The following is a 25,859-nucleotide window of genomic DNA, read 5'->3' as shown; positions in this document are numbered from 1 at the left end:
AAATACCACCCACCTCTGGGCACCGGGGCAGAGCAAGACATGGATCTGAATGCAGCACAACACCACAACTCCTTTGTCTCATATCCTGAGGATGAATAGGCTCTGTGGGACACCCAGTGCTCTGACTGAACACATAGGTTAAGTTTCAAAGACAAGAACACCTAGAAAATAAGGTATAGACAAGTAAAAACAAACTAAAATGCAGGGCTTTTCATGCTTTAGTAGAATGAATGAATCCAGCAATGCTGCAAAAAGGCATTGTACCTGTAGAAACCAGTAAAAACTAGATCAGCAGCCTTATCAAAAAGAACAGAAAAAAAAAAAAAGAGAAAAAAAAGAGAGAGAGAGAGAAATAAAAATCAGAGGATGTACACCAATTCAGAAATGCTGAGGAAAAAAAGGCACAATGAAGAGGTCAAACCCCATTAGCATCAACTGCAGCAATACTACCAAAATATATCGAGAGCATCTTCATCTGTGGTGAAAAAATGTAAGTCTGTCACATCACTGCATCTATCAGCTACCAAATATAAACATCAAAAGTACCAGTCATGTCCACATTGAACCTGACATGAGAAGTGACCAAAGTCTTAGTGTTGCTCTCATTGTTGAAGATGTTAAGAAACAAGCATTTCAGGATTGTAATAACTAGTTTCAATTTTTCTTAAACAAAAGTGGAGTAGGAGGCTGAAAACCAGTAAGCTAAAATGGAAAAGCAATATGACTTCCTGCTTTGGACATGGGGACTCAAGGCTAAATCCTAGGAAATCCAAAACCTCCAAGAAACACCCAGGCACAAGTGGGTAGAGAGTTCGACCATCGTTCCAGATTTGATATGCATCAGCAGTGCGATGCTTTTACTCAGTTAATCACCAGCAATGCACGGAGGCAGAGAGGGGTGAGCCTGAAAGTCAAAGCACAGACAGTGAAAAAAGGCAAAGGCGGCTGGGAAAAGCCTGCTTTAAAGTACTAAAAGCATGAGGAGCAGCCAGAGCAAAACGTGAAGAGGAAAGCCCAGGAATAAACTAGACACAAAGCCAGCAGCCCACGGACTTCTGTTAGTAATACCTAGCAGACACATTAAAAGAGTATGGTAAATCAAAACGGATCTAATGGCTATGATGGAATACTGCGACCCCAGCAGTTCACTCCGGAGCCAGGAATGGGCATCTACCTGGTCACCCATTTGGTGAGCAACAACTCACCCTTCCCCAGATAAACAAACAAAAAACAACCACCCAAACCCACATCTGAGATCACCCAAGTGACTACAGCTCATGAATGCAGTTTTTGTGCACCTGGATTTAGTGATAGCCAAAGCCATAATACTCCTGTAAATAGTTATCTCAATGAAAGTAGATTATCTTAGCAGCATGGTGTCCATTCACATTAATATCCAGAATACTGTGCATGAAGTACAGTACCCACATGCTCTGTAGTGGCCACTGCCCCTCTACAGCAGGAGCATCTTTCTCATTTCCCAGAGATATGTTTTGAATGGAAGGGGAAAGCTGAAAAAAAAAAAAAAATTTTTTTTTTGTCCCAGTCACTCTTGTCATAGCCAAATGTGTTACCATTATAAAACTACTAGCAACTGGGAAATCAATGACAAGTATCAGAGTTGTTTCTCTCCTGTACGTACTACATTCCACATACTCCTGTATGTAAACATACAGGCTTACACAAATTTGTTTACATACTCCTGTAAGTAAGCAAAAATATTTCCTGTAGTTAAGTGATTAAGTAATGGTATCTTTTCTCCTGCATTGTTCGAATATAAAGTTTCTTACATGTGTTAATTTAAGGGTCTTCCACTAAACTGGGAGATATCACTATGCAGCATCTGTTACTAGTGTATATGGTACTGCATCCTATGCAAAGAAAACTATGTAGCACAACTAAATATTCACCAGTAAGAGCACTCGCTACAATCACCAGATGCTTTTCAGAAACAGAAATGTGGCCTGCAGCAGTCCATAGGTGAACGCCTTCCACCAGGTGAGCTTGCAGGGCTCCAGCTGACCACCACTGCTGTATGCAGCCAGCACAGTACCTTCAGCTCTCGCTCACTTGCCTGGCTTCCCTTTGAAGTCTCACATTCAGAGTTGACAGATTTCCAGGTTTGCTAAGAAAACATTAGCAAAAGTACATACACACATATATATGAAGTCTGCTACAATGTCAGATACATATACCTGTTCAACCTCTACATAGTAATAAAATACGCAGAACTATTTAGCCAAAAACATAAAAAATAAAAATTAACTACCCTTATCTCATTAGGAAAAAGTTTCAATCATTTTCAGCATGGGCCAGCTGTAAAAACTGTAATTAGACTAAAACGTATCTGTTACATGCTTCAGAACAGCAGTTGTGCAAACACCAGCACCGCGGCCGTGGGCTGAGTCCAGCAAGCCCTCTTTGCAGGATGCTGGGACTGCACCCGCCAGAGCTCCTCCTGAGAAAGGCTTTCAACACAGGGCACGTGGGTGGTGGATTTACAAACTACAGTCCCTCGCTGTGAATGGATAACATGGCTTTACACCAGCGAAGAGTATGACCTCCCCTCTGTCCCACGTACCCCTGCCTCCCTCTCCTCCAGAGCTGGATCCTGCAAGCAGGCTGGAGTAACTGTAGCAGGTAATTATGAGTTATTATTGCTGCATTAGAGTGAGTAGCTATTCAGTAAATTAGTATGTGATATTAACCGAACCTATTCATTTGAAGAGCAGAAGAATCAGCATCAAAGTAGCAATTAACAAATTATTCCTAAACAGGTGTCACTGAAAGAATAAGCCAGGCTATCATTTTTCTATAATTCGACAGTAAAATGCTGACTTCTTACATACAGTAAACACAGTTTAAGCAGATGGTATGCTCTTAAAAGGCACAAAACCTATACTTAGATAAATCAATGTTGTTGGAAATGAAGGCTTACACTGATAGTCAGCAGAATTCATGGAGCATCTCCTTAAGATTTAGGGATGATTTACAGCTATGCTGAGAGAATAAGCCGAGGATCTAAACCTTGCTGATTAAACTCCAAGGCACTGCTGGGAAAACCTGAGCTCTTGTACGTCTGTATGAAATAATCACTGACACCTATGATGCTTGGTTTGTTTTAAGAGTCATGTACGATCACAAAGGTGTTAGGATGGCTATTAATGTCTACACTGCTTTTAATGCCCCATGGCAGAAACATGTTAATCCAATTCCTTTTAATCTCGATCTCGCAAACGCTCTATTCTCTGGGTAGCTCCCCTGCTCTTCAGAGTGATTTATATACATTTCACTTTGTGTCCCTGGAGTTATTTCTGCAGGCTTGCAGACACGAAACCAACAGATTAAAGACTTCACTTCAGACCAAATATTGCTGCAGAAAATGTAAAGATTACATAGGAGAAGAATGCTCCGAGTTCCTAAACTTAATTCGGGAGCTCTGTTCACAAGACACTTTTTACCTCTTTTGTTTTTTAATAACTTTTTTTTTTTTTTGATTAGGATTTGAGGGATTTTTTGGGGGGTGGAGGGGGTTGGTGTGCGCTTGGGGTTTTGTTGTTTGTTTAGTTTTTTGTTTGTTTGTTTTGTGGTTTTTTTTTTTGTGGTTTTTTTTTTTGGGGGGGGGGGGGGGGGGCGGAGGGTGTTTTGCTTTAGGGGTTTTGCTGTTTGCTCGTGTCCCGTCCCGTTTGCTGTTTTTTCTCCCGAAGCATCCCACGAGCACGGGGCCCGCAGGGGCCGTGCCCGCAGCGCGGGCTGGCAGCAGCCTCTGGCGGCGAGGCCGCGCAGGGAGCCCCGCTCGCGGCGCCGAGCAGAGGGGATTGCTGCGGGGCGCTGGGCTTTTCCTCCCTTCTGGGCGGCCCGAAAGGAACAAGAGGGACTCCTCTGTAAGCCCAGGTTCGCCCGAAGGAACCCGCGAGCAGCATCGCTGGGGGCGGCGATGTCGGGAGGCAGCGCGCAAAGCGAGGGAAGCTGCGCGCTGCCTGCGCTCTTAAGATGACATCTTAAGGCAGCAAACCTCGGCTTTTACCGGACACGCTGCAACAAATTACAGCTTGAGCGTAGTAATTTCTTTACACAAAGCACGTAGCTGAGAAGAAAAGCCCTCCCGCAGAGCGAAAGAAGCAACATTTTCATGGGCCAGGGGCAGAGCACTGAGCAGGAGCCCACCAGAAGTTGCAGCAAAGCCCAGTCCCCAGCACCAACACCCTCACTGGTGCCTTAATTTGCTGGTAAAAGAGTTGCTGAGTGAAGATCATTTTCCAATTGATGTGATCAGGATAAACAATTTTAGCCTTCATTACCCACCATGTTTGTTTTTTCGTGAGAGTATTTTTCCAAGCCTTTGGAAATGCAGAACTTACAAGTGCCGTAGAGCAGAGTCCCAGCACAACAGCAGAAACAGCAGTAATCTGGTTTAATACCATACCAATTTACTGCAACACTTTTTATCCATCCAGCACAGGAGACTCATCTACCCAGAGACACTTATTCCATAGGAAATCACCATCACACCACAAACAGGTTTATAAAAAAAAAAGAAAAAAGTTAAAAAATCAAAAGCATTTCATCATCTTGAAAGTAAATTTGTACTAATTGGCAAAACCATAACGTAAACAAAAGTACTATATCAAGTAGTGTAACAGTGTTTACAGCCAGAAAAGGGCTTGTCTTTTGAACACAAAATACCTCCACTGACTTACAGATTCATCTGAACTAGCATTTTCCCTTCTCTTTGAAATTAAAGCCGATGTTGTTTTGGAGTATTCTGCTCGTGATAAAAGAGCCTACCCTATCTGATGGCAAACCTGGAGATGTGGGAAGGGCTGACAGCATCACAGATTGGGAAAAAAGACATTTCCACACTTTCACCATTCTTGCAATTCACTTGTGGAGATTTTCTTTGATTTTTTATTTTATTTTAAGAGACAGAGTAAAGGAGGCCAGGAGAAGACAGCAGAAGCAGAGTGCTGCTCTAGGAGCACAGAGTGCTTGTTAGCATGGCCTGCCAGGAAGGAAAATGCCACCCTCCAAACTGTGTCCAGATCATTGGGAAGGAATAGTAATCCACCTGTGACAGCTCCTGCCACCATCATATTCCTCCAGAAACCTGCAAATACCCCTTCTGCTCTGCTAAGCTCGTATTTCCTGTTAGAAACACTGTAGCACACCATGTTTAGACATAATTTTGATGACCCAAAACTTGGGGGAATTCCTTACACACATGCCCCTACTTGTGCAGGTTGCCCAGGCAGACCACGTACCAAGAACATCCTCTGCTTCAAGGGAGTCACAAAAGCCTTTCCCAATAGGCCTGGTATGATTTGCTAACAGGGAGGTGGATTTGGCTAACATGCTCTGAGGGAAAAAAATAAACTTTAAAAAAAAAAAAAAAAGGAAAGGGAAAGGGAGAATGTTAGACAACACTGCTAGGGCTCCTTTGCAGGAAAAGGCAGGGCAGGAGAGTTGCCTTATCCCTGTCCAGCGGGTACCCGTGACAGGACAGGTGCACCTCACAGGTCTCCTCGGCAGGATTCAAATGAGTAGGAAGGGGTAACATAGCCCAAACTCTTTACAAAGAGCCTCTGCTCCCAGCAGATCCCACATTTCTGCTCCAGCAGATGCAAACAGGCCACACCTTCAACCACCACTTGAAAACACTATATCCATGGTGGCAAGAAAGCTCCCCCCTAGGCCAAGCACATTTCTTCTTTCCAAGTTTGGAGTCTTAAAATGAAAGCAACGAGTTTGGACAGAAAGCCACGTAACTGCCTTTTTTTTTTTTTTAATTTTTAATCTCTACAGAGGTACATGAGGAGAAGAGGTGGTCACTTGTGAGTTTCTCAACTGCTAACAGATTTGTAGATGTAATTTCATCTGCATAAAGTTGACCCTCACTCAGGTACCTCACAGAAAATCTAAAATGCATTTAATTTGAGCTGTACTTTCCCAAACAGACTATGCACAAACAAAATTTAACAGTCAAGGGAATTAACTGCTCAGTCACCACACCCACAAGGATTCATTGGGCTTCCTAAATGTCTTTGACCTTTTCCTACTACTCCAAGTACTCGGTCTCTCTGTATTTACAGCTTCACAGCCATCTACACTTAACAAGAAGTTCAGTGGATCAAAGGAGAGGCTTTTCAGCCTCCAGATTGTTGGCTGGATGTGGAGCTGGGTGCCCTCTAGAACTTGGCTAAGAGTACAGCAAAGGAATTTGTTTTTCAGTGATGGTTTGCCTGTCGTGCACACTCTTCTGTCTCATCTGAGGGAGACTGCAAAATCTGTGCAAATCCTCTTTATAGCTTTAATGCAACAAGAATGTGACATATAGCACTTCTAATAGTGCTAGTATTTGGAAAAAAATGAATAAAAGCAAGCATGAAAGCAGAAGTGCAGAGAAAGAGAAAGCATAGCCCTTTTTGCTGTAAGACATGGCCACACTATAGGCTCTGCATCTTTTTTCTGCAATTATACATGGAATTCCCCTTGAAGTCAATGCAGGGTTTTACAGAGATGAGCAGTAGGGCTTTTGTGGACAGTTTGGGGGAAAATAAAACAAAAGAAGCACATATACAAACTTCTCTGACAAAATGTAAATCAGATGTTATTCATCAACTGTATGTTATCACATATAGTCACAAAAGTAAAGAGGGGAAAGTAATTCCTTTTTGTTTTGGTAGCACCTTACTCTTACGGCTGTAATTTAAAACGTACAAATCCTAATATTAGGATCGTTGTACTAAACTTGTATTAAGACTTGGGTTTACTCTAAAAGGTCAACAGTTTCCAGCAGGGATGGATTCAACCTGCAGAGGCTGACTACATGTTTTATTTTAAAGACCTTCACAAAAACATAAGGCTTTGAGTGGAAAGCAGATCCCACCTCATGGCCATTTAGCCCGACCATGGTTATACTCCACCTCCTCCCACTAAGTCCTCAGTAGACAGACTTCATCTTTCTCACTCCAAAAACAGACAAGAAAACCGGTCCCCAGTCTTCCCAGTTAGTAAGGATTTGTTTATCCCTCTCCTGCTCTGCCATGTTGTTGCATCCAAGCACCATGCAGCCTTTTCATCTCATTCTCTAGGGTTCAGCCTCAGAGGAACATTCTGCAAACACTTACTCATCCGAGCACAGAGAGAGCCCACAGGATACAGCTTTCAATGTCAGTGTTTGAGTAAGGCCAACTCCCTCGGTAAGTTACTGAATGTCCAGTTACAAAGTGTTTGAACTGAAGGCGATGATGCAATCAAAAAAGAAAAAAAAAAAAAAAACAGAAAACAGCAACAAACAAACAAACAACGACAAAAATGGGACTTTGTGGCATAATGGAAAAATAAAGGGTGAGTTGGGCAAAAGGGAATATGCCAAGACACTACTACATATAAATTTTTACTGAATGAACTTTTGGGATGTTGCTGACATGGGAAACAAACAGAACATGAAGAATCACAACACACCAAGGAAGCCTCTTCTGCATCTTGCACACAATGGTTTTGCCTAGACAGTACATGTTTTAACCTCTGTGTGATACCAAGAAAAAGCTTCTTTTCATTTCACTTTCTTGCTTGAAGACAAAACAAGCAATCTACATTTCACATTTACACCCTACTCTCCCTCTACACCTTTAGATAATCTCAAGACAGTTATCATGCCTAGTTTCTGCAAAAGGGCTCAGCCACAGCTGTACACGTACATGAGTCATGTGGCAATTGCTTCCCATTAGGTGAATCAAATTTAAATTCTATCCAAGACAGAGCACTTTGGTCACTGGCTGCATGTGATTGATTGTTCAACTCTGGACAGAAAGTGAGAGCTATGTTAGCAACAAGTTAGTCTGGCTTTCAGTGTTTGGGGGTGAGAGGAATAATCCATATGATTTACTGTTAAGTTTCAGGTAGGGTTTTTGTTTGTTCATGTTTTTGTTTGTTTGTTTGTTTTGTGTTGTTTTCCATGTGCTATAGTTGTTTGCATCTGAAAGATATACCAGCAGTTTTTGTAGGTTCTGCATATACAGAAATCAGGAAGGAGCAAGCTACAGTATGCAACTGTAAAACAAACAAAAAAAAAAATCATAATCTTTCATTGACTAAACCCAGACTGAGATACGTCAAGGCACCCTAGAAAGATTTTTCATTCATCAACAAGCCATTTTAAGTGTTATTTTAAATACTTCTGGGATCTGTCTAAGCTCTCCCATACAATTTCTCAGCTTTTTAATTAATTTGGGGGAAAACATGTTTTCTCTATTTTTTTTAAGATTTTCTATGTCAGCCAAAAGGATCTTGCAGTTACTCTTTTGACAAAGTGAGATTTTGCAATCTGTTTTTTCAAATCGTGAAGAGGTAGGCTTTGCATCTTAATATGGTTACAAAAATAGACAACACCAACTCTAATTTAGAAGATCCTGAGTTCTAGGAGGAGAGGTAACCAAATTACCAATTCAATTTTTCCAGCAGCAAAAGTCATTAGCATTGGTCATGAGTCTCAATTAAATGGATCACACAAAAACTAATAACCTTAAATCCTGTTACACTTGAAGATGACAGCAAAATTCCCAGATTCCAGTGGGTCTATCAGTCTATGACCTTGAAAGAGGAACTACGGTCTTTCAAGTCTATAACCTTGAAAGGGCCCAGAGCTTTGTAACGCTTTCCCGAGGACATACCTTATCTACGTATACTCATACCCAGTCATAAATGTATTTTGTTTGCACTTTAAGAGGAGGCTCCTGAACTGATTCACAGACAGTGCTGCCACAAGAGATGGACAAGCCACAGAGAGACTCTATGGCAGTCTTCTAATAATGCCTGCCTTTTACAGAGGTTGACCTCTTTTCACCTTGTTAAAAGCAGTAAGTAGTAAGTAATAGATCTTGTCAAAGGTTGCTCTGTAGAATAACCTCTGGAGATATTAGATAGAGGTGTCCAGAGAAATACCACAAAAAGGTGCTGACAAGGAAACCAAGGGGATTATGATTAGGAAGTGTGAATAAGCTAAGGTTTCAAACATACTCAGATTTTGGTTAGAAATGCTAGAGTACAGGAAGGAAATGTTCTACATAACATCAAGCCACCAAAAAGCACACTTGACAAGACAAGTTAAAGAGCCATCACACAGAGATTATATACTGCACTTGATTTAAGAAAAGCTACAAGAAATGCAATTCCACACTTAACGGGATTAAGTAAGAATATCTTCCCCCCCCCCAAAAAAAAAACAACACTTGTAAGTCTCACGATAAAAACTGAGAAACTAATTTACTCAACAGCAAACAAAAATTATGTAACTAAAAAAACACTAATTGTTCCTTCAGCTCCCTTTTGATCCAATTTAGAACATTCAAATAAATCTAACCTTGTACCAGACCTTCCACCAGATGCTAATTCACAATAATAGGTTCCCATTTAAGACACTGACATTTCCTCAAATAAGACATGAAAATAAAAGACCCTAAAAACCTAAGGCAGTAGCACAACTAAGAATGATTATTTCCCCATGTACCTCAATTTCTGACTTTAACAGTTATGCAAAGATTTAATGGGATATTTTTTTTTGGACAGTGTTTTCAGAGGACAGCCTCTGCTAACTTTATTCTCAATGAAGTTGCCATGCAAAATCTTGGCTCCTCCCAACTAGTTTTTTCCAGCTCCCTCAGTTGACGAGGACATTGTTGCACTCCGTGGAAGGCAGTCAAAGTCTCTGACCCAGTCAGATCAAACCAGATCAGATAAAGTTATAGAAAATGTTCTGGAGATCTGGCACTTCTGCCAACAAAAGGCTTCAACCCAGTGTTTTGAAGTTCTCAGCCAGCCCAGCTCTCCAGAATCTTGCTCCTCCTTTATACACACAGCACTATACTGTACACACACATACACACGTGCAGCGCAGGTAGACAGCAAAGTTAGAGAAACCTTAGCCCCCTAAACTGAGAGAGCAGACAAATAGTGATAGATGGATAAACACAAAATTGTTTTGCATCAACCTGAACGGCATTATGCAGCACAAAGCAAATACTTATTTTTGAGTGATTTATGGCCTCATGTCTTCCTTAAAATAAGTCCTTTTCAAAGGAGATGCGTCTCACTTTGAAAAAATGTTGAAATCGAGTATTCTGACTTTTTTGAATATTTTCCATCCCTTTCATTTTGGCAGAAGCTAGTCACAGAACTTGATCTGTGAACAGCTTCAGGCCTCTGCATACCATGTTCTTCAGTGACTTTCTTCTCATGAAAGTCTTGGGTGAGCACGTTTTTCCTCCAGGAAAGCCCCCGGCCTGCCTGCACGTGGCAGAGCATCTCCCCCCAGAGCTGCTGCTCATTCTCCAACCGCAGGACACCAGCCTTACCCCTGGCAACCGCTGCTTGCTTTAACTCAGGACGAAATGGGACAGCAGAGAAACCGTGTGGCCCAACTGTTTCTTCTGCACAACGGAAAGGAAATCCCCTCCGTGCTAAATACAGGGTTTGGCGAGAGAGAAGAGGTTCTCTCAGGACCTTGCCACATTAGAGGCCATCTTACACACACCATGCTCAAGAGCACAGGCTGCTCTAAGCAGAGCTGGTCTTCAGATGGACAAGTAACCAGCATTTTTCTGTGGACACCAAAAGGATCACACTATTTTAACGTATGTTTTTGAGATAGCTATTGGGAAGGCACTGGGTATGAGGAAGATGCTATCCACGGAGTTGTAAAAGGCTAAAAAAGTACAGTTAGTTGCATTTTCATTTAAGTCTTTCACAAATATTTTTGTTATTTCGGTAGCATTTAGCAGTTGCTTTTGCCCTTCTCTCCCCCAGCAATATGCTACAGTGTATTGCTGTGTATCATTTATTGTACAGGCAAGAGCTTCTCAATACAAACCAGCATGCCAGCTTGCAGCCCTGGTTTTGGTCTTAGAGTTCTGCCACGTCAGACTAAAAACAGTCGATATTGTACAAAACACATTCCCCATGTGATGCCTGCCCATGTCAGGTGCTACATGGCACTAAAGCCTTGGTAAATGTAGACGTGGACGTTTCCTGCCATAGAGCAGTATTTCCTAGGCACTGGAGCTGAGTAAGAAATTCGCTTGAAATTTTGCAAGGGCTCTCTGAAGACAAAAAACACCCGAACCTGGGTAGCTGGCAATTTTAGTAGTGGGGAAAGGCATAAGGTGACTTCTGCTGCTGCAGTAGCACGCACTGCACGGCGCGTGCTCCCATGCCATGCGGCTCAGTGGCACTCCTCGTGCTGCATCTTCTCCTGTCTGAAGAAAGCCTCCTCAAAGAAAAAGACACAGCAAGGACCTCATTGTACGCGGCATGCCAAACTCACGCTTCACTGCCAAGGCATCTTCACTACGTTTAAGCTATTCGAAGCCAATGTAGAAAATAAAAATTTGAAAATAAAAACCTGTTTTCATGACTTGTGTCATAAGACAGTCATTATTGTATCTCTTATTGTCCTTATTACAAAATAATTTGGCATTATTTATGATGTTCTAAATATTTATCCTCAGCTTATTCTGCCCCCAAAAACTTTCAGTCTGCTGAAAAGCATTTGGCTGACAGTGCATGGACTAAAAACTGAACTGAAAACTGGGAGACTGACAGCCTAGAAATAGGCTATCCTTATATTTAGGGATACCAGCTTTTTGGCAAGAAAAAAATGTATAGAATCAGACAGTGCAGGAGAGAAAACAGAAGAAAACACCCTAACTGCTACAGAGAGAGCAGTGTTTTTAAGGTGTTTCCCTGTCTATCCTACAAGCCTCACTCAGTTTAGGTAATCCAGTAAGAGGTTCAAGTGTATGGCCACAGTATAGCAGTAAAATGAGATATCTGGAACCCCGATTTTAGGGTATTGTTAAATTGATTGTCTCATCTGAGATTCATTGACTTTGTATTAAAAAGACCCTCCCATACTTTTCCACTGATGAAGGAAAAAAAAATGGGGGGGTCGGGGTGGTGGAGAATACGCATGTTTATTCACTGTTTGACATATTTGACTACACGTATTTGTTTCTCTCAAAGCTGTTTAACACTGAGGAATATAGTATCATTCTTGATGATGTTAAAAATTGCCTTCAAAGGCATAAAATAGGCGTCTGTGTCCTTATTTAACATAAGAGGCCAGAAATGTTTTTCTCCAAAGCACCATTTTTGCAACTTTAAGGTACGTGCAGAATATCAGCACTAATTGTCACTCATCACATTGAAGAATGCCTTGAAGGCTTCAGAAGTAGAGCACATACTTTTTTAGCTCTCTTTTGAAGAGATGGAGGGTGTCTCGATCTACAGCAAAGAGAGCTTTTCTCCCAAGAACTTGCTAGGAGTTTGAATTAATGAGGAATTAAGTTGCATCTCAGCAGTTTTGCTAAACTTTGGAGGAAAAGGACTCAATGCCACTAGTCCCTGAGTGCCCTCAATGCCCATTGACTTCAATGGGGATTGAGAAATGTCCTCATTTCAGTTGATATAGCACCCAGCCGTATTAGATGCAATCCCCTTCCCCTTCCTCCTAGGGATGAATTTTTCCCACTAACCATCCAATTTGTACTTTGGTTTGCCTGGAGATGAAATTAATATAGATGTTTTGGTGCTGACAATGTCTCTGTCAAATTATATAGTGCCTACTCCTGATGAAACTTGTTTGTTTTCACACCATCATCACTGATGATCTCAGCACAGCAGTGCTCCGAGAATAATGGTTTAGTCAACTGCAAAGCAGCAGAAGGAACATAAAACAATGTGTGCTTATATAGGCCCTACATAAATAGTGCTTTTTAAAAATGTTTGACAATGAAATAATAGTTGTGGTTTTGTTTCTTTCTTTTTTTTTTTTTTTTAAATAAATTAACCTCTGGATTGTTAAGGGTCCAGTGGACCTTTCCACACCAGAGACAGTTGTAAGGCCTGAAACTTCTTATTATATCCTCCTACGAAGGGTATACGCAGACGCTGTTTGTTGTGTACCATTATTGAACAGGGGTAGCATATCCCCACTCCACACAGTTTCAGTGCAGTCCATGGAGCAATACCAATTCCAAAAGTTTCAGAGCTGACCCCATGTACCCTGGGTCAGTTTAAGAAAGTTGTAATTGGATGTACACAATTAGAGATTGGGGGACAGGAGGGTTGAACACTGTCTATTTACTACTCTTTATAGTGTTTTTCTTATTTAAAACTCCTGTTGATTGCTCTTTAAAAAAAAAAAAATCAGAATAGCTCCGGCAGTGACAAGATTTTTCACAATTTTGGAAAGACTTTGTCTGCTCTCCTTTGCAGCCTAGAGACTGCTCAGGACACTGGAGTGGCTTGGGCCTTGTTATTAAAATTACTAGAACTGTAGGGCTCCACTGTCTTCCCCTTTCTTTCCCCCTCCACCTCTCTCTTTTTTAAAGGAAAAGAAAAAATCCCACAAAACTTCACAAACAAAACATGACTGAGATCTAAGGCGTCACTCCCAATTCACAACAGCATTATTAAGAGAGAAAAGGCACATCGGTGTTAGAATTAGGCAGTGCCACATCTAACTGAAAAACTTGATGGGCTTTTCGCCTACGCTGTGCAAGCCTGAGGCTGGAGTGGCGACTGTCACAGCCAACAAGACACAGACAGATAGATGATGGAGAGTGCAGACTGCGCACCCACACATAAAGCTCATGAGAGGAAGGAGAGCGCACGGAAGGAATATTAATTGAGCACAAAATAAGTATCCTCAATATCCCCCTGCCCCCTTAAAAGTGGCCACGAGACAAGGAGAGCTACAAACATGTTCATCCTGGGGAAACAGCCGCCCTTAACACGACATGTCAGGCTAGCACTTTAATAATGGGATTTGCACAGCGCGCGACTGATAGGCTACATGCAGAATGGACCCCGTGAATCTAATTTTCTCCTCAATGAGTGTTACACCAGCCTGTAACGCCACAGATTTCAATAGAGTTGCTCCAGATTTGTATCAGGGTGACTGGAGAATTAGGCTGTACTATGATTTTTTTTAAAAAATCCACGAGAATGTAATTCTCCTTACCCAGTCATACTCTTTTGATCTTCTCTACTTTCATAGCGGGTTATTTAGAGGAACTTGTCTTTTAAAGATTCACATCAAATTACTGCTTTCTCTCACTTTTTGCATTAAACCAGCAATTACTCAAATTCTATTTATTTCTATTCTTGAGTCCATACACTGCTTTATTAGCACTGAAGAATGAAAAAGTAGTAAAAAGATTTTAGAAAATGTTGTAGTAGCTTAGTACCTACATCATTCATTTTTTCCTCCACTGTCTTTTTAAATACCTTTCCATTACACAGCCAGTTTAAAAAAAAAAATAATCTTCACACACTACACAGATGCACTTAAGGATATGGAAGTGAGGAAAGAAGGAAAATTCCTTAACATGTTTTTAATTACAAAATCTATTTTTTCCCCTCATTTTGCACACCATTGGGGAAATCTCTACAGTTGTAGATTCTGATCTCATCAACCTCAAAAAAAAAGTGCAACACTACCACCCCCCCAAATTTTCACAAGCAAAAAAAGCGTTTTAGGTTTTTTTTAGTCACAAAAAAAAAAGTAAGTTGATGTGGTGGTTGAAATTCTCACAAAACCTTTAAAATATTTCTTCCTCCTAAAACATTCACTCAGAAATTAAGTTAAACAGCAGGTAGTAAAAGACAGTCCTGAACAAAGTGATTGATTATGTTTTCTGTACACCATTGCTCAGCTTTTAGTTCTTCAGGTTATAAACTACTTCAATTCCAAGAACAGAAGTTTCCTATAAGTGAGGTATTCTCATGCCCAAATTTCTGACACACGCAGTGCTCGTTTTTGGACCAGCATAATTCCAGGTCCTTTGCTGTCACACTCTCAGATCACCTTTGGAGTTCCTGCTGGGCTCCTAAAAATATTTAGTGACAAATTAATTCCCTGACCTGACCAAAACCAGAAGCAGGCCAAGATTAAACCCACCGACTAAAATCAGTTCAGAGTAGCTCCTGCAGAGGTAGGGTTTACTATTCACAATTTGAAGCTCCTCACCTAGCAGCTAACTATTGCTATTAAATATAAGTTGTTGTTGTTTAAAGTAAAATAAGTGGTATGTTTGGACAGGGAATAATGGTAAACTAGTTCATACAACACTGAGTTACTGGCAATTGGTTTGGAGAATCAGTGCACAACAGAGCGACCTAACGATAACATCATCTGTATCTTGGAGGGCTTCGTTGCTTGCTTAGACCAAGTGCTATTCTGTGGGTAACCGCCGTACCAACTCAGCACTCCAGAACTTAAACATTTAAAGCACAATAAAGGAAAAAATACATATGGAGGGCAATGTGATAACCTCTCAAATTAGTGCTTACTGTAGCCGCTCACACAACACATCCTAACCCCAATCTCTAATTCCATTTGTTGTGCTACAGAGCCCCCTGTGTTGAGCATTACATACTAACTAACATTACTTACATATGAAAAAGCCCTGAGATGTTAAATCTAGGAACCACTGGTCCAGGTTAATTACTCACCTTAGGCAAATTAATTCCTGAGTTCTTGCAAACAGCTCAAAAAAGCTGGCTCTGAACAGCACTGTACTACACTACATGCAGTAAAAGAGTAACTGAAGGCATAAACCCACAAAGTAAACAGGGGAAAAAACATTTCTGCTACTAAATAAGGAAAAGATCACCCTAATTAAATACACTTCTCTAATAACTCCTGTATTAGATTTAGGGAGCGTGCTCAAGGACAACAAGTTTAAGCTCAGCACATCCTTGGACAAACAAACAAAAAACAAACAAACAAAAAAACTTAAAAGTACAGAAGTACACTGAGACTGGGATTGAGTTCCGAAACTGTATCATGCTATTAAGTGGCAGGGGCACCCAAAGATGGGGCCCTCAGAAAGGTACGAAACTGGGATGAGGGCACACAAAGAAAGCCCTCAGAGAAAATCCTGCAGGGATGAGAAAGCAATAGAAACTATTTGAAGAGTTTACGCAGGTAGAAAGCTGAGGGTGAGATCAAACGATGCCCAGATCCTGAGTTATTACCAGAGGTCTCAGTACCCTAGTAAGAGTAATGAAAACATTCAGAGCCAAAGAAAAGCGGAACCGACTCCTGGTTCTGGCAAAGGGAGTACAGGATTTGTAGTATTTTCCCCCAATTAAATTCAAATCTCGTTCTCCCGTCTTCTTCTAAAGACGTTGCCCTTTTCATCACCCAGAGAGTGGAGCTCTCTGGCCAAGTGGGGCTGCACCCCACACCTCCACATCCCCTTACCTGGAATGCTGCCACGGTGGTGACATGAACTGTCTCAAAGGATGCGATTATAAATGTAGGACACCTACATAAACATTGCTAATTGCAATGTTTTGAGGCATTTATTTGGAAGTTGTGTGCAGGACTGACTTCTGGAACAAATTCTCAAAAAAGGGGACGGAAACAAGAACCAAAAGCAAAACAACTTTTAAGCTAAGGAAATTGTAGTAAGCTTTCAATGTTTTACTTTGAAAATCCTACAGCCTTCAGCAAAATCCTTGGAAAATCTCTTCGTGTTTATAAAATAGCATTTGATATCACCATCTAGAAACGTACAAAGCAGCACAACCAACCCTTCCTAAACTCTCTAAAGCCAAGTAACAGCTGCATTTCCCATGTGGCGGCTAATAAAAAAAATGCTGACTCTCCACATTTTTAATTACAGAGTAAAATAACACCTGAGTGTAAAATAGTAGGCATACTATTATTTCAAAAGTGTCAGGGTTGCCCCTTCAACCGGAGCCACGACGTGAGCAAACGCTCAGCGCGCAAAGCAACAGAACAGCTCCTTGGATGCAACAAGGCACAACAGCTTTTCTGCTTCAACAAGTCTTCTCACCGCATCACTGGCATAATTATTTTATGCATGTTATGTCTGCTTGTTATGTATACCTGAGATAATTTAAATCATTTCTTTGAGTATAACAAAAAAAAGTATTTCCATAACAGCACTTTAGTTTTATGTGTCAAGTCTACGAAAGCTAATTTCTGTACTTATTCCTGTAATATGGCTCGTGTTCAAACGCAGCGTGGTAAGATATTGTCTGAGATCATTGTTTTGTCTGTGTTAAAGAACACTACACCGTAAAAGTTTCAAATTAACATAGTAATGTAAGTTTTAGTAAGAGGAAAAAGTGTTCTCATAGTATTTCATCCAAACTGTTGCTTTAATTTTGTGATCAACTTTAAGCATTTCTCAAGGCAGAAGAATGCGAAAGCCCAAAAAACAGAGAAGTATTTGAAGAGCCATAGAGCATTATAATTTACAGATCAAAATGTATCGTTTATCTATAAATAATATCTTTCAGGGGTTAAACAGCATGCAGCATGGAGAAGGGGAGATGGCAAATCAACAGAAATTGTTTGGAGATGTTGCAGAGTGGCAGCAACATACCAAGATATCTGATCGGCCCTGGCATTAGTGCCTACGACTGACAAAATCTCAAAACATTTCAAATACTTCCACTAAGACTCATGTGCATTCACTGCAGAGAGAGTTTATACATGAAAGATTTAGCTGAGTAAACCCTCTTAATTATATATGCCTACCTATTAATTTGATTAGTACGGGATACCAAAGCCAAAACAAAAGAATCACTTGGACATATGAAGCAGAACTGCGAGACCCGTTGCTTTATACATGTATACATGTTTCAAGCAACTGAGTCTACTGAGTAGAGTATTCCTGTAACAAGTTACAAGAAAAATCAGTATTTGCGGGCCTTGAGAAAAAAAAAAAGTACTGTCTTGCTCCAAGAATAAATCATATGGTCCTTAATAATGAAAAGATGTTTAAAGGTGTAACAGTTTTGCTCTTCTTTTATTGCAAAATCTTATCCAGAATATTTTTCTCACAATAAAGGGTTTATAAGAGAGATGTTCACTGGAACTAAAACTGAGCTCTAAAGACAGATAATAATACATAAAGAAAGTGATAAGTCCTCAAAGCAACAGGTTTCCAGAAAATCCAAAAAGTTAACTAACAGCAGAAATAGGATGACAAAGATTAGGGGATATCTTTGATTAAATGAATTGTTTTAGAAGCAATAACAATCTTGCAAGACCTCCTCTAATATTAAAGATCCTCATGCCTCAATTACGGTCTCAGAAACAGGTTATTACCGGGGGCTACACGTAGACAAGTTACGAAGTCTCAAATCATTGCGATACTTACTCATCTCAGGGAGGACTCTGCCCACACAAAGCTAAAAGTTTCAGTACTTAAAATTACCTTCTAAAGGCAATGTGAGATTTCCTCTGCCTTATCAACTCCAGAACAAACTCCAGCTCTCCCAGAAGCAATCTTTTACTCCCCTGAGGCGCTCAGGATAAACGTAAGCAGTTGCAGCATATTTTAGATTCACAAAGTGAGGAAGCAAACACCAAATTAAAAAGCACATACTACTCTTTATCTAGGAAAATAGTTCTGATAAATGGTGATATATATAAAACAGCAAATATAATCTCGCCCCTATCTTTTCTACTATCTACATATGCAGTTTGCTTCCCCTTTATGTTAAATGAGCAGAAGCAGAGTTCGATTAATTGAAGCTAAAAGATGAGTCGATATTTTGATTAGGGAGAGAGGGTTCTGATTGTCCTAAATGTGTAAAGTTTTACAAATCCTGCAGTTGTAACTTCTGGAGGAGTGCCATTCAATATTCAAGAGCGGCAAACAGAGCTTATTGCATTTTTTATAGGTTAATGTGAAACTTTTTGATATTAACCGACAGCTTGAGTGTCTCCAATTAAAACAGTAACACTTGGAGACGGCAGCAGTTTCTTTTTTCTGCCATAAATTAATTATTTCTACTTCTTGCTTCAGTGCATTTAAAGTTTTGAGACTTTGACGATCTCAACAGATGCAAACAAACATAAATCCCATCTAAGCTAACAGGGCAGCAAAAACATCCCAAAGTCTTCGGGCAGCAGTAGGTATCAGCTCTTCACGGTCCATGAGTGATAAAGAGGAATAAGAAATCCCTGGTTAGTTATCATAAAATCAGGCTCCTTACCATTATCTGTAGAGTACAGCCAGGTCCAAGTCACTTTGTTCAACCACCACACCAACTGCTCTTTCTATTTCGTGACTTAAAAAAAAAAATTAAAAAAAATAAAAAAAAAGCCACACTTCCAAACACCTCCCTTTGCCAGTGATAGCTGGGGGAAAAGCTACCCAGAGCTTTTAGGCTTCAGTAACGAAGGCCATCAGAACCGTGCTTCATTAAAGGGGTGGAAAAGAGCACAGTCAAGAGTCAGGTCCCAGGGTGCGGTGTTTGCCCCTCTCGTCCTCTCCTCCGGCTCACCGGGTCTTTGAGTAAATGAGGCTAATTTTTCCAGTAGCCTTTAACTCCCCAGATTAACCGGCATGGAAAATGTGACTAAAAACTCGCAGCGCTGTCTAGCCTCCGAGCCAGCACAGAATCAACTTTGTTGGAAGTGTTGAAGGACACCTAGCAAGCTGCTACTTGCTGGGTTCATAACCCAGCGCTGGATGTGCACACACAGCGCAGGACTGCGCCATCTAGTTCGCTGCCGGCAGCCCCTGCCCTGCCCTGCGGGGAGGGGACGGACGGACGGACGGACGGAGGGATGGAGGGATGCCTCAGGTTGCGGGGCTTCAGCACTTGGCAGCGTTCCGTTTCCTAATGATTCAAGCGTCTTGTGCGTGCGTGTTTTTTTCATAAAATATCGCCACCGAGATAATCCACGTCCCGTGGATATGGGAAAATTTAGGCTATAATAGCGCGGCGAACTTGTGCATCTATCTTTGATTTACAAGATAAAAGCAACTTTTAAATTAAAGAGCCTTTCTGCTAATCGAGCTTATTATGCCAGAGACGGGAATGATTTTCCTAGAAAGTTGTCCCTGTGTGCATGCCTATTATCTTTGCTTTCCCCCTTCCACTAATGAGCATTTATCTAAAGAGCCTGTTAATCCTCTGATGTGTGCTTCTGGTCAGAGGTAACAGTTTGAATAAAACCACTAATCACTTATCACTAATCACTGATCATTAATCACACTTCTCCCCGGTGCTTTGCGACCTGCACAGCTCCCCTTGGGACTAAGGAGTCACAAATAAGGATTTTAGCCATTTCTTAGGAAGAATTCCCAGCTTTTGATACCGGCAACCGCATTCACCACATGAAAGTCACGAAATGCCAGGCGGGGGCTTTCAACTCCGTACACTTTCCTACTGAAAATAAACCATCCTCTTAGGAAAGCTTCCATCCTCCCGCAAAACCCCCACGAATTACGCTTCGCTTTTGCCTTCGGCTCTCACCCTCCGACTCCCAATTTTCTTTCAGCCCGGTTTCTGGATTATTTCTGCGTGACAGTTCCTTACAAGAAAGTTTCCCTCCACCGCTGTTGCTTGACGCACTGCTCGTTGTCCAAACGGCCAGACGGGGAAAGTCTGGTGCAAGCCAGCGGGTGAGGATCTCTGAAAACTGCACGGTCGCAAGGCAAAGCCCCAGCGAGATGCTTCGCAGCAATTAGCAGCCTTCCTCCCGAGCTTTGATTTCATCGAGCTAAGCGCCGCTTCTCGCCGATAAAATACGAAAATCTTTTAAGCTGGCCGCTCAGCAAACTCCTAATATCGCTCTGGGCTTTCAAAGAAATGCACATTTTCCCTTTATTCCTACCCACCCCTTCGCACGACCTCCCTCCTTCCGACTGAGCCCCGGAGCCGAGGGATCGCTCCCGGTGCCGGGACACAAATAATGGAGCAGGCAGAGTTGTGCGGGTCTCCCCCCACACCCCCGCGGCTCTCAGCCTCCCCAAAACTTCACCGGGGGCACAGAGAGACCCCGGGCTGAGGCGGGGGGGCGCGGAGCTGGCCGGGGGGCGACGAGCGGGGCTGGAGGGGGGGGTCAGTGGAAGGGGGTCCCCTAAGGGCTCTCCCTCGCCCCGGTGCCGGCGGCATCCCAGCCGAGCATCCCCGGGGGGCACCGGCCCGCAGCGTGACGTGAGGGCCGGCACCGGGATCTCCCCGCGGGCACGGCGGCCGAGGGGCGCCCCCCGCCGCTAAAGTCGCCCAGAAGTTTGGGGGAGCCGGAGGGGAGCGGGGGGCAGCTGTCAGCGCCGGGCAGCCCCTTCCCCATGCCATGCCACCACATCTCATGGCACCCCATCCCATGCCACGCCATGCCACCCCATCCCATGCCATGCCACCCCATCCCATGCCGTGCCAACTCATCCCACCCCGTCCCCTTTTACCCCATCCCATCCTACTCCATCCCACCCTACCCCATCCCACCTTACCCCATCCAACCCCATCCCATGCCACCCTACCCCATCCCACCTCACCCCGTCCCATGCCACCTCACCCTACCCCACGCCCCCGCATCCCACCGCACGCCGCCCCGTCCCTTCCCATCCCCTCCCTTCCCAGGTGCCGGGCGCCCCCTGCCCCGCCGCCGCTGCCCTGCCCCGCGGGGGTCGCGCACGCCCCCTCTCCGCGCTCCGTCCCGCCGGAGCACCGACCCGTGCGGCGGCGGGGGGGGGGGGGGGGGGTGGCGGCGAGGAGCGACCCCCGGTGCGGAGCCGTGCGGGTTCCCGGGGCAGCGCGGTGTTTGCAGGAACTTACCGCCCGGCGCGGCGCGGCGCAGCGCGCGCAGCGCGGCGGGGACGGGACCGGCGGCGCGGGCGGAGGAACCACGTTGTACTGAGGGAAGGTTACAATGCGTGCTATTTACAGCACCATTACATCACCCGCCGTGACGTCACGTGGGATTCCTGAACTTCTAAATCATTGCGGGCCGGCGCGGGGGGGCGGCGGGGGGGGGGGGGGGGGGACGGGGAGAGCGGGGCGGGGGCGGGGCGTGCGTAAGCCTCGCCCCCCGCGGGGTGAGTCATCGGGAAGGGAGGGCACGCCCCCTCCCTGCCCCCCCCCCCGTCGGGGACGTCTGTCCGGCCGGCCGTCTGTCTGGGGCTCCCGTAACAACTTTTTTCTTTTTTTCTTTTCCTTCTTTTTTTTTCTTTTCCTTCTTTTTTAAAAAAATTTTTTTTCCTTTTTTCTTTTTTCTTCTTTCTTTTTCTCTTTTTTCTTTTATTTTTTCTTTCTTTTCTTTTTTCTTCTTTTTTCTTTTTCCTTTTTCTTTTTTCTCTTTTTCTTTTTTCTTTTTTCTTTTCTCTTTTTTCTTTTTTCTCTTTTTTTTTTCTTTTTAATTTTTCCTTTTTTATTTTTTCCTTTCTCTTTTTCTCTTTTTCTCTTTTTCCTTTTTCCTTTTTTCTTTCCTCTTTTTTCTTTTTCCTTTTCTCTTTTTTCTTTTTCCTTTTTCCTTTTTTCTTTTCTTTTTTTCTTTTTTCTTTTTTCTTTTTTTTTTTTCTCTTTTTTTTTCTTTTTTCTTTTTTTTTCTTTTTTCTGTTTTACTTTTTTCTTTTTTCTTTTTACTTTTTCTTTTTTTCTCCTTTCTTTTTTTTTTCTTTTTTCTTTTTTCTTTTTCTTTTTTCTTTTTTCTTTTTTCTTTTTTCTCTTTTCTTTTTTTCTTTCTTTTTTTCTTTTTTTTTTTTCTTCTTTCTTTTTTCTTTTTTTTCTTTTTTTTTTATTTTTTCTTTTTTTATTTTTTTTTTTTTTCTTTTTTTCTTTTTTTTTTCTTTTCTTTTCTTTTTTCTTTTTTCCTAGAAATAGAGGAATATCCAAAAAGAGGATGCACTGGTGGGGGAGACACACCCCTCCCACCCCCCTGTGCCCAGCCCCACGCGTGTCCCACCAGCCCCACAGCACTGCCCCCCAGGATGGCAGCATGCCTTCCGTCCTTCCATCCCCTTACTACCCCAGCGCCTCCTTTTGGGGTTTCCTTGTGCCCAGAGCTCATCCTGGCTCATAGAGCAGCAGCCCCGAGCCCACAGGTTCCCCTCACACAGAGATGCTGTGCCCAAAGGGACATGCGGGCATCAGCCGGGTGCTTGCTGCTCCATGCCAGGGCCCCGCTTTATTTCCCTGCAGGGTTTTAGCTCCTGAGCCTGGGGTGAGCAGCGAGGAAACCTCAGCATTACAATGCAGGCTCTTGGGATCTGCACAGGCGCTGCTGGGTTTGGCACTCGGTTAACACAGGAGAGAGTGATACAGCAGGCAGTGCCACGAGCAGAAGCTACCTCACAAATGGCAGTAATACGGGGCACTATTCCTGGTGGTACCCTTCTCCTCAGACTATCTAATAGTTGTCCCCAGCACTGGCACTTTATGCAGGATTTAGGCAGGTAGAAGTGGATCCTATCAGTGACTATCAGTAGGTTTTGAGCTCATTCGCCTGCTTAGGGTAAGGCTCAGTGATGCTGTCCCCAGAAGTGTTTTGCTGGGTATTATCCCTGCAAACTGCATACCAAGGCGTGCAAAGCGTCTTCCTTCTGAATGTCCCAAAATGATAAACTACGACGATGACTAAACTAACGACTAAAGTAACTCGCAGTTACTTCTGCCACACGGGAAGGTTTTTAGCATACAGAAGAATCGCGGAGTTATTTAAGGCCGTGACAAAAGATTTAAGGGCAGGAAGCAGCTCTGCATGTCTCGTTGGGATTTCGTCACGCAGTTTGGGTACCCGCACGTTTCGCAGACGCACAGCGGGGCTGCCTATGACCGTGGCTTTTCCTGTGGCGGGCACGGCAGTTCCTTCTGCAGGTTTCTCTCTGAGACCAAAATGAAACCCACGATGGAGAATTCAGATACCAGTCAAGGGTAACAGGGCCCAAACCCCTCAGATACCCGTACAGTAAGGATGCTATGGCAAACTGGACACAGGTAGAAGCAAAGCAAATGCTAAGTGGAGTATGAGCCATGGCTTCATGTTACTGACCTACTGGTGTGGCTTTCTTACGAATGATATTACAGACCCTCGGTGACTTGTACGAAGATTATAAGTGATTAAATAAGACTTTGGGTGTGCACAGTGCTTTAACTTAAGAAATTGTATTTAAAGTCCCTGAGTTGACTGTTCTGCATGTCTTTCTGCCCTGTCCAGACTGTGGTGCAAAAAGACTCCGACAGCAAGGTGAAACAAGACCACTGCCTGAGTCAGATTAGTCCTGTTACATGCCCCAGACCTATTTGGACAAACGCCTGCCACTCACTCGAGCAGCCGGGTAGCTCGCTGCAGTGCTCTGGGTGTCTGCCACGGGAAGGGGGGTGACGAATGCTCTGGTACGTGGCGGCGCTGTTTTCACTGACAGCAGAGCAGAGTGACTCTGGATTCCTGAAATGAGTGTCAGGTCCTGAGGGGAGATTCTTGACTCTTGAAATGAGCTGTAGGTCCTCGGGGGAGGGGGGGGGGCGGGGGGGGCGGGGGGACGAGCACAGAATACGGCCCCAGTTCCTCTCTGGTTAAGATCCGCTGCAGTATGTCACTGCTTATTGCTTCCCCCCATGCCCAACTTCTGCTTCACTTGTCACCACCAGCTCCTGTTGCCCTCTTCTAGCTCTTCCCTTCCCTGTTTCTGGTTTCCTCTTGCCTGTCACCCACCTTCTCTCCATCCTAAGCCAGCTACTTGCTTATTACACACCGATCTCCGAATGGCATGTGAAAAGCAGCACCGAGAGGTGCAGCCCCATTTTGTTCTGCGTTCACTTCGCTGCCTGGCAGCTGAGCAGCTCGCAAAGGAGCGGGGGGAAATTGCCTCGATCCTCCAGAACGGAGCACAGGGAGCAGAGGAGGGACACTCAGGACATGTAACTGCTGAGTTCGTGATGCAAATTGAAGGGTGCCCTATGGCACGAGGAAGGACCCTGCCTGCAGAGCTGCTGCCTTCCCGCTGAGCTGATGGGTGTTTGCCTGTTGCCGACGTGAAGAACGGCACTTTAATGCCAGCTCCTGGGAAGGTGGTTTAGATTAGCATATTCTGCTCCACAAATCAGAAGTGCATGCAGAGCCAGTGAGCACAGCTCAGCTGACGAGCTGTAACTTGAGACCGCGCTCTATACTGGGGACAAATTTGGGCAAATCTTAGAGGCTAATCAAAGGCACGTCCCGAGACAATGAAACGATTTCTGCAAAACTTGGAGTTCCTGCTCCAAAAGCGAGAGATGATCCCAGCAACAGACTTGTGGGGGCTGGGGTAATGTTAGGCAAGCACATTTACTTTTTCAGGAATATTGTTTCTGGAATGACTGAATTTTAGAAGCAGCTTTCCAAAATTCTCCAGCCTAGGGCACACACCTGGCATGGAAAGCTTCATCCTGGATGGCTCCAAACTTGGCAATGTTTTTAAGCGATTGAAGAAGCATATAATGAAATGTACTAAGTAATCAACTACGTGAGGCACTACCTGTTTTGTCTGTAATGTTGTTTCATAATTAATTTAAAGCTATAAAGTCACATGCCTCTTTGGTGTTTTTATACCCAGGCTTATACAAAGCTGCTTTCTTCTGATGGCAAAATCACTACTTCAAGACTTCTATATATTATATGTTCTAATAAATGTTTCCAAATAGGTCTTGGCCATTTTGATTCTTTAATTTTAAAACCCAAAAAGAACATACTCTTTACAGCGGTAGCTTAGTTGGTATAAAAACCGCTCTAATTTTTGCAGCAAAATGAATTAGAATGACATTTTACTTGATTGATAGTAAATGACAGTAGTGCTGTTTCAGCAAACACCTAAAATCTTTGTCATATCATTAAAATCGCTGGTAAGTGAAGATATTAAAATAATTATGGGAGTTTTGTATGTCAAATATCAGTCTCAGTAAGACACTATTGCTGTCACATAAAATTAATATTTACTGCTGGCACAGCTGAATATTGTACATACCTGTTCTTCCTATAACATCATTAACCACATGTTTAACTAAGCTGCTGCCAGCATTGAGTGTTACTCTCAGCTTTGGCCCTT

At 43.1% G+C, this 25,859-nt stretch overlaps 1 protein-coding gene across 4 annotated transcripts in view; it reads right to left on the bottom strand.

Moving 5' to 3' along the window:
* CREB5 (cAMP responsive element binding protein 5) overlaps positions 1-21,727 on the bottom strand; it is a 259,814-nt gene extending 238,087 nt beyond the window's left edge. The window contains exon 1 of one of the 4 annotated variants that reach the window (XR_007165645.2): positions 14-3,539. Coding sequence is in view for 2 of the 4 variants with exons in the window: in XM_048070212.2 (XP_047926169.1) it covers positions 14-82 (69 nt within the window). In the remaining 2 variants the exon portion in view is untranslated. Of the gene's footprint in view, positions 1-13; positions 3,540-19,041; positions 21,245-21,615 lie in introns of those variants that run through there. The other 3 variants (XM_066991860.1, XM_013171914.3, XM_048070212.2) reach the window with 3 other exon arrangements.
* Between the last annotated feature and the right edge of the window lie 4,132 nt (positions 21,728-25,859).

Source organism: Anser cygnoides, chromosome 2, assembly GCF_040182565.1.
Source record: "Anser cygnoides isolate HZ-2024a breed goose chromosome 2, Taihu_goose_T2T_genome, whole genome shotgun sequence".
In the NCBI taxonomy this organism is placed as follows: Eukaryota; Metazoa; Chordata; class Aves; order Anseriformes; family Anatidae; genus Anser; species Anser cygnoides.
The sequence above is the reverse complement of the archived record's forward strand: the minus strand, read 5'-3'. Positions and strand labels throughout refer to the sequence as shown.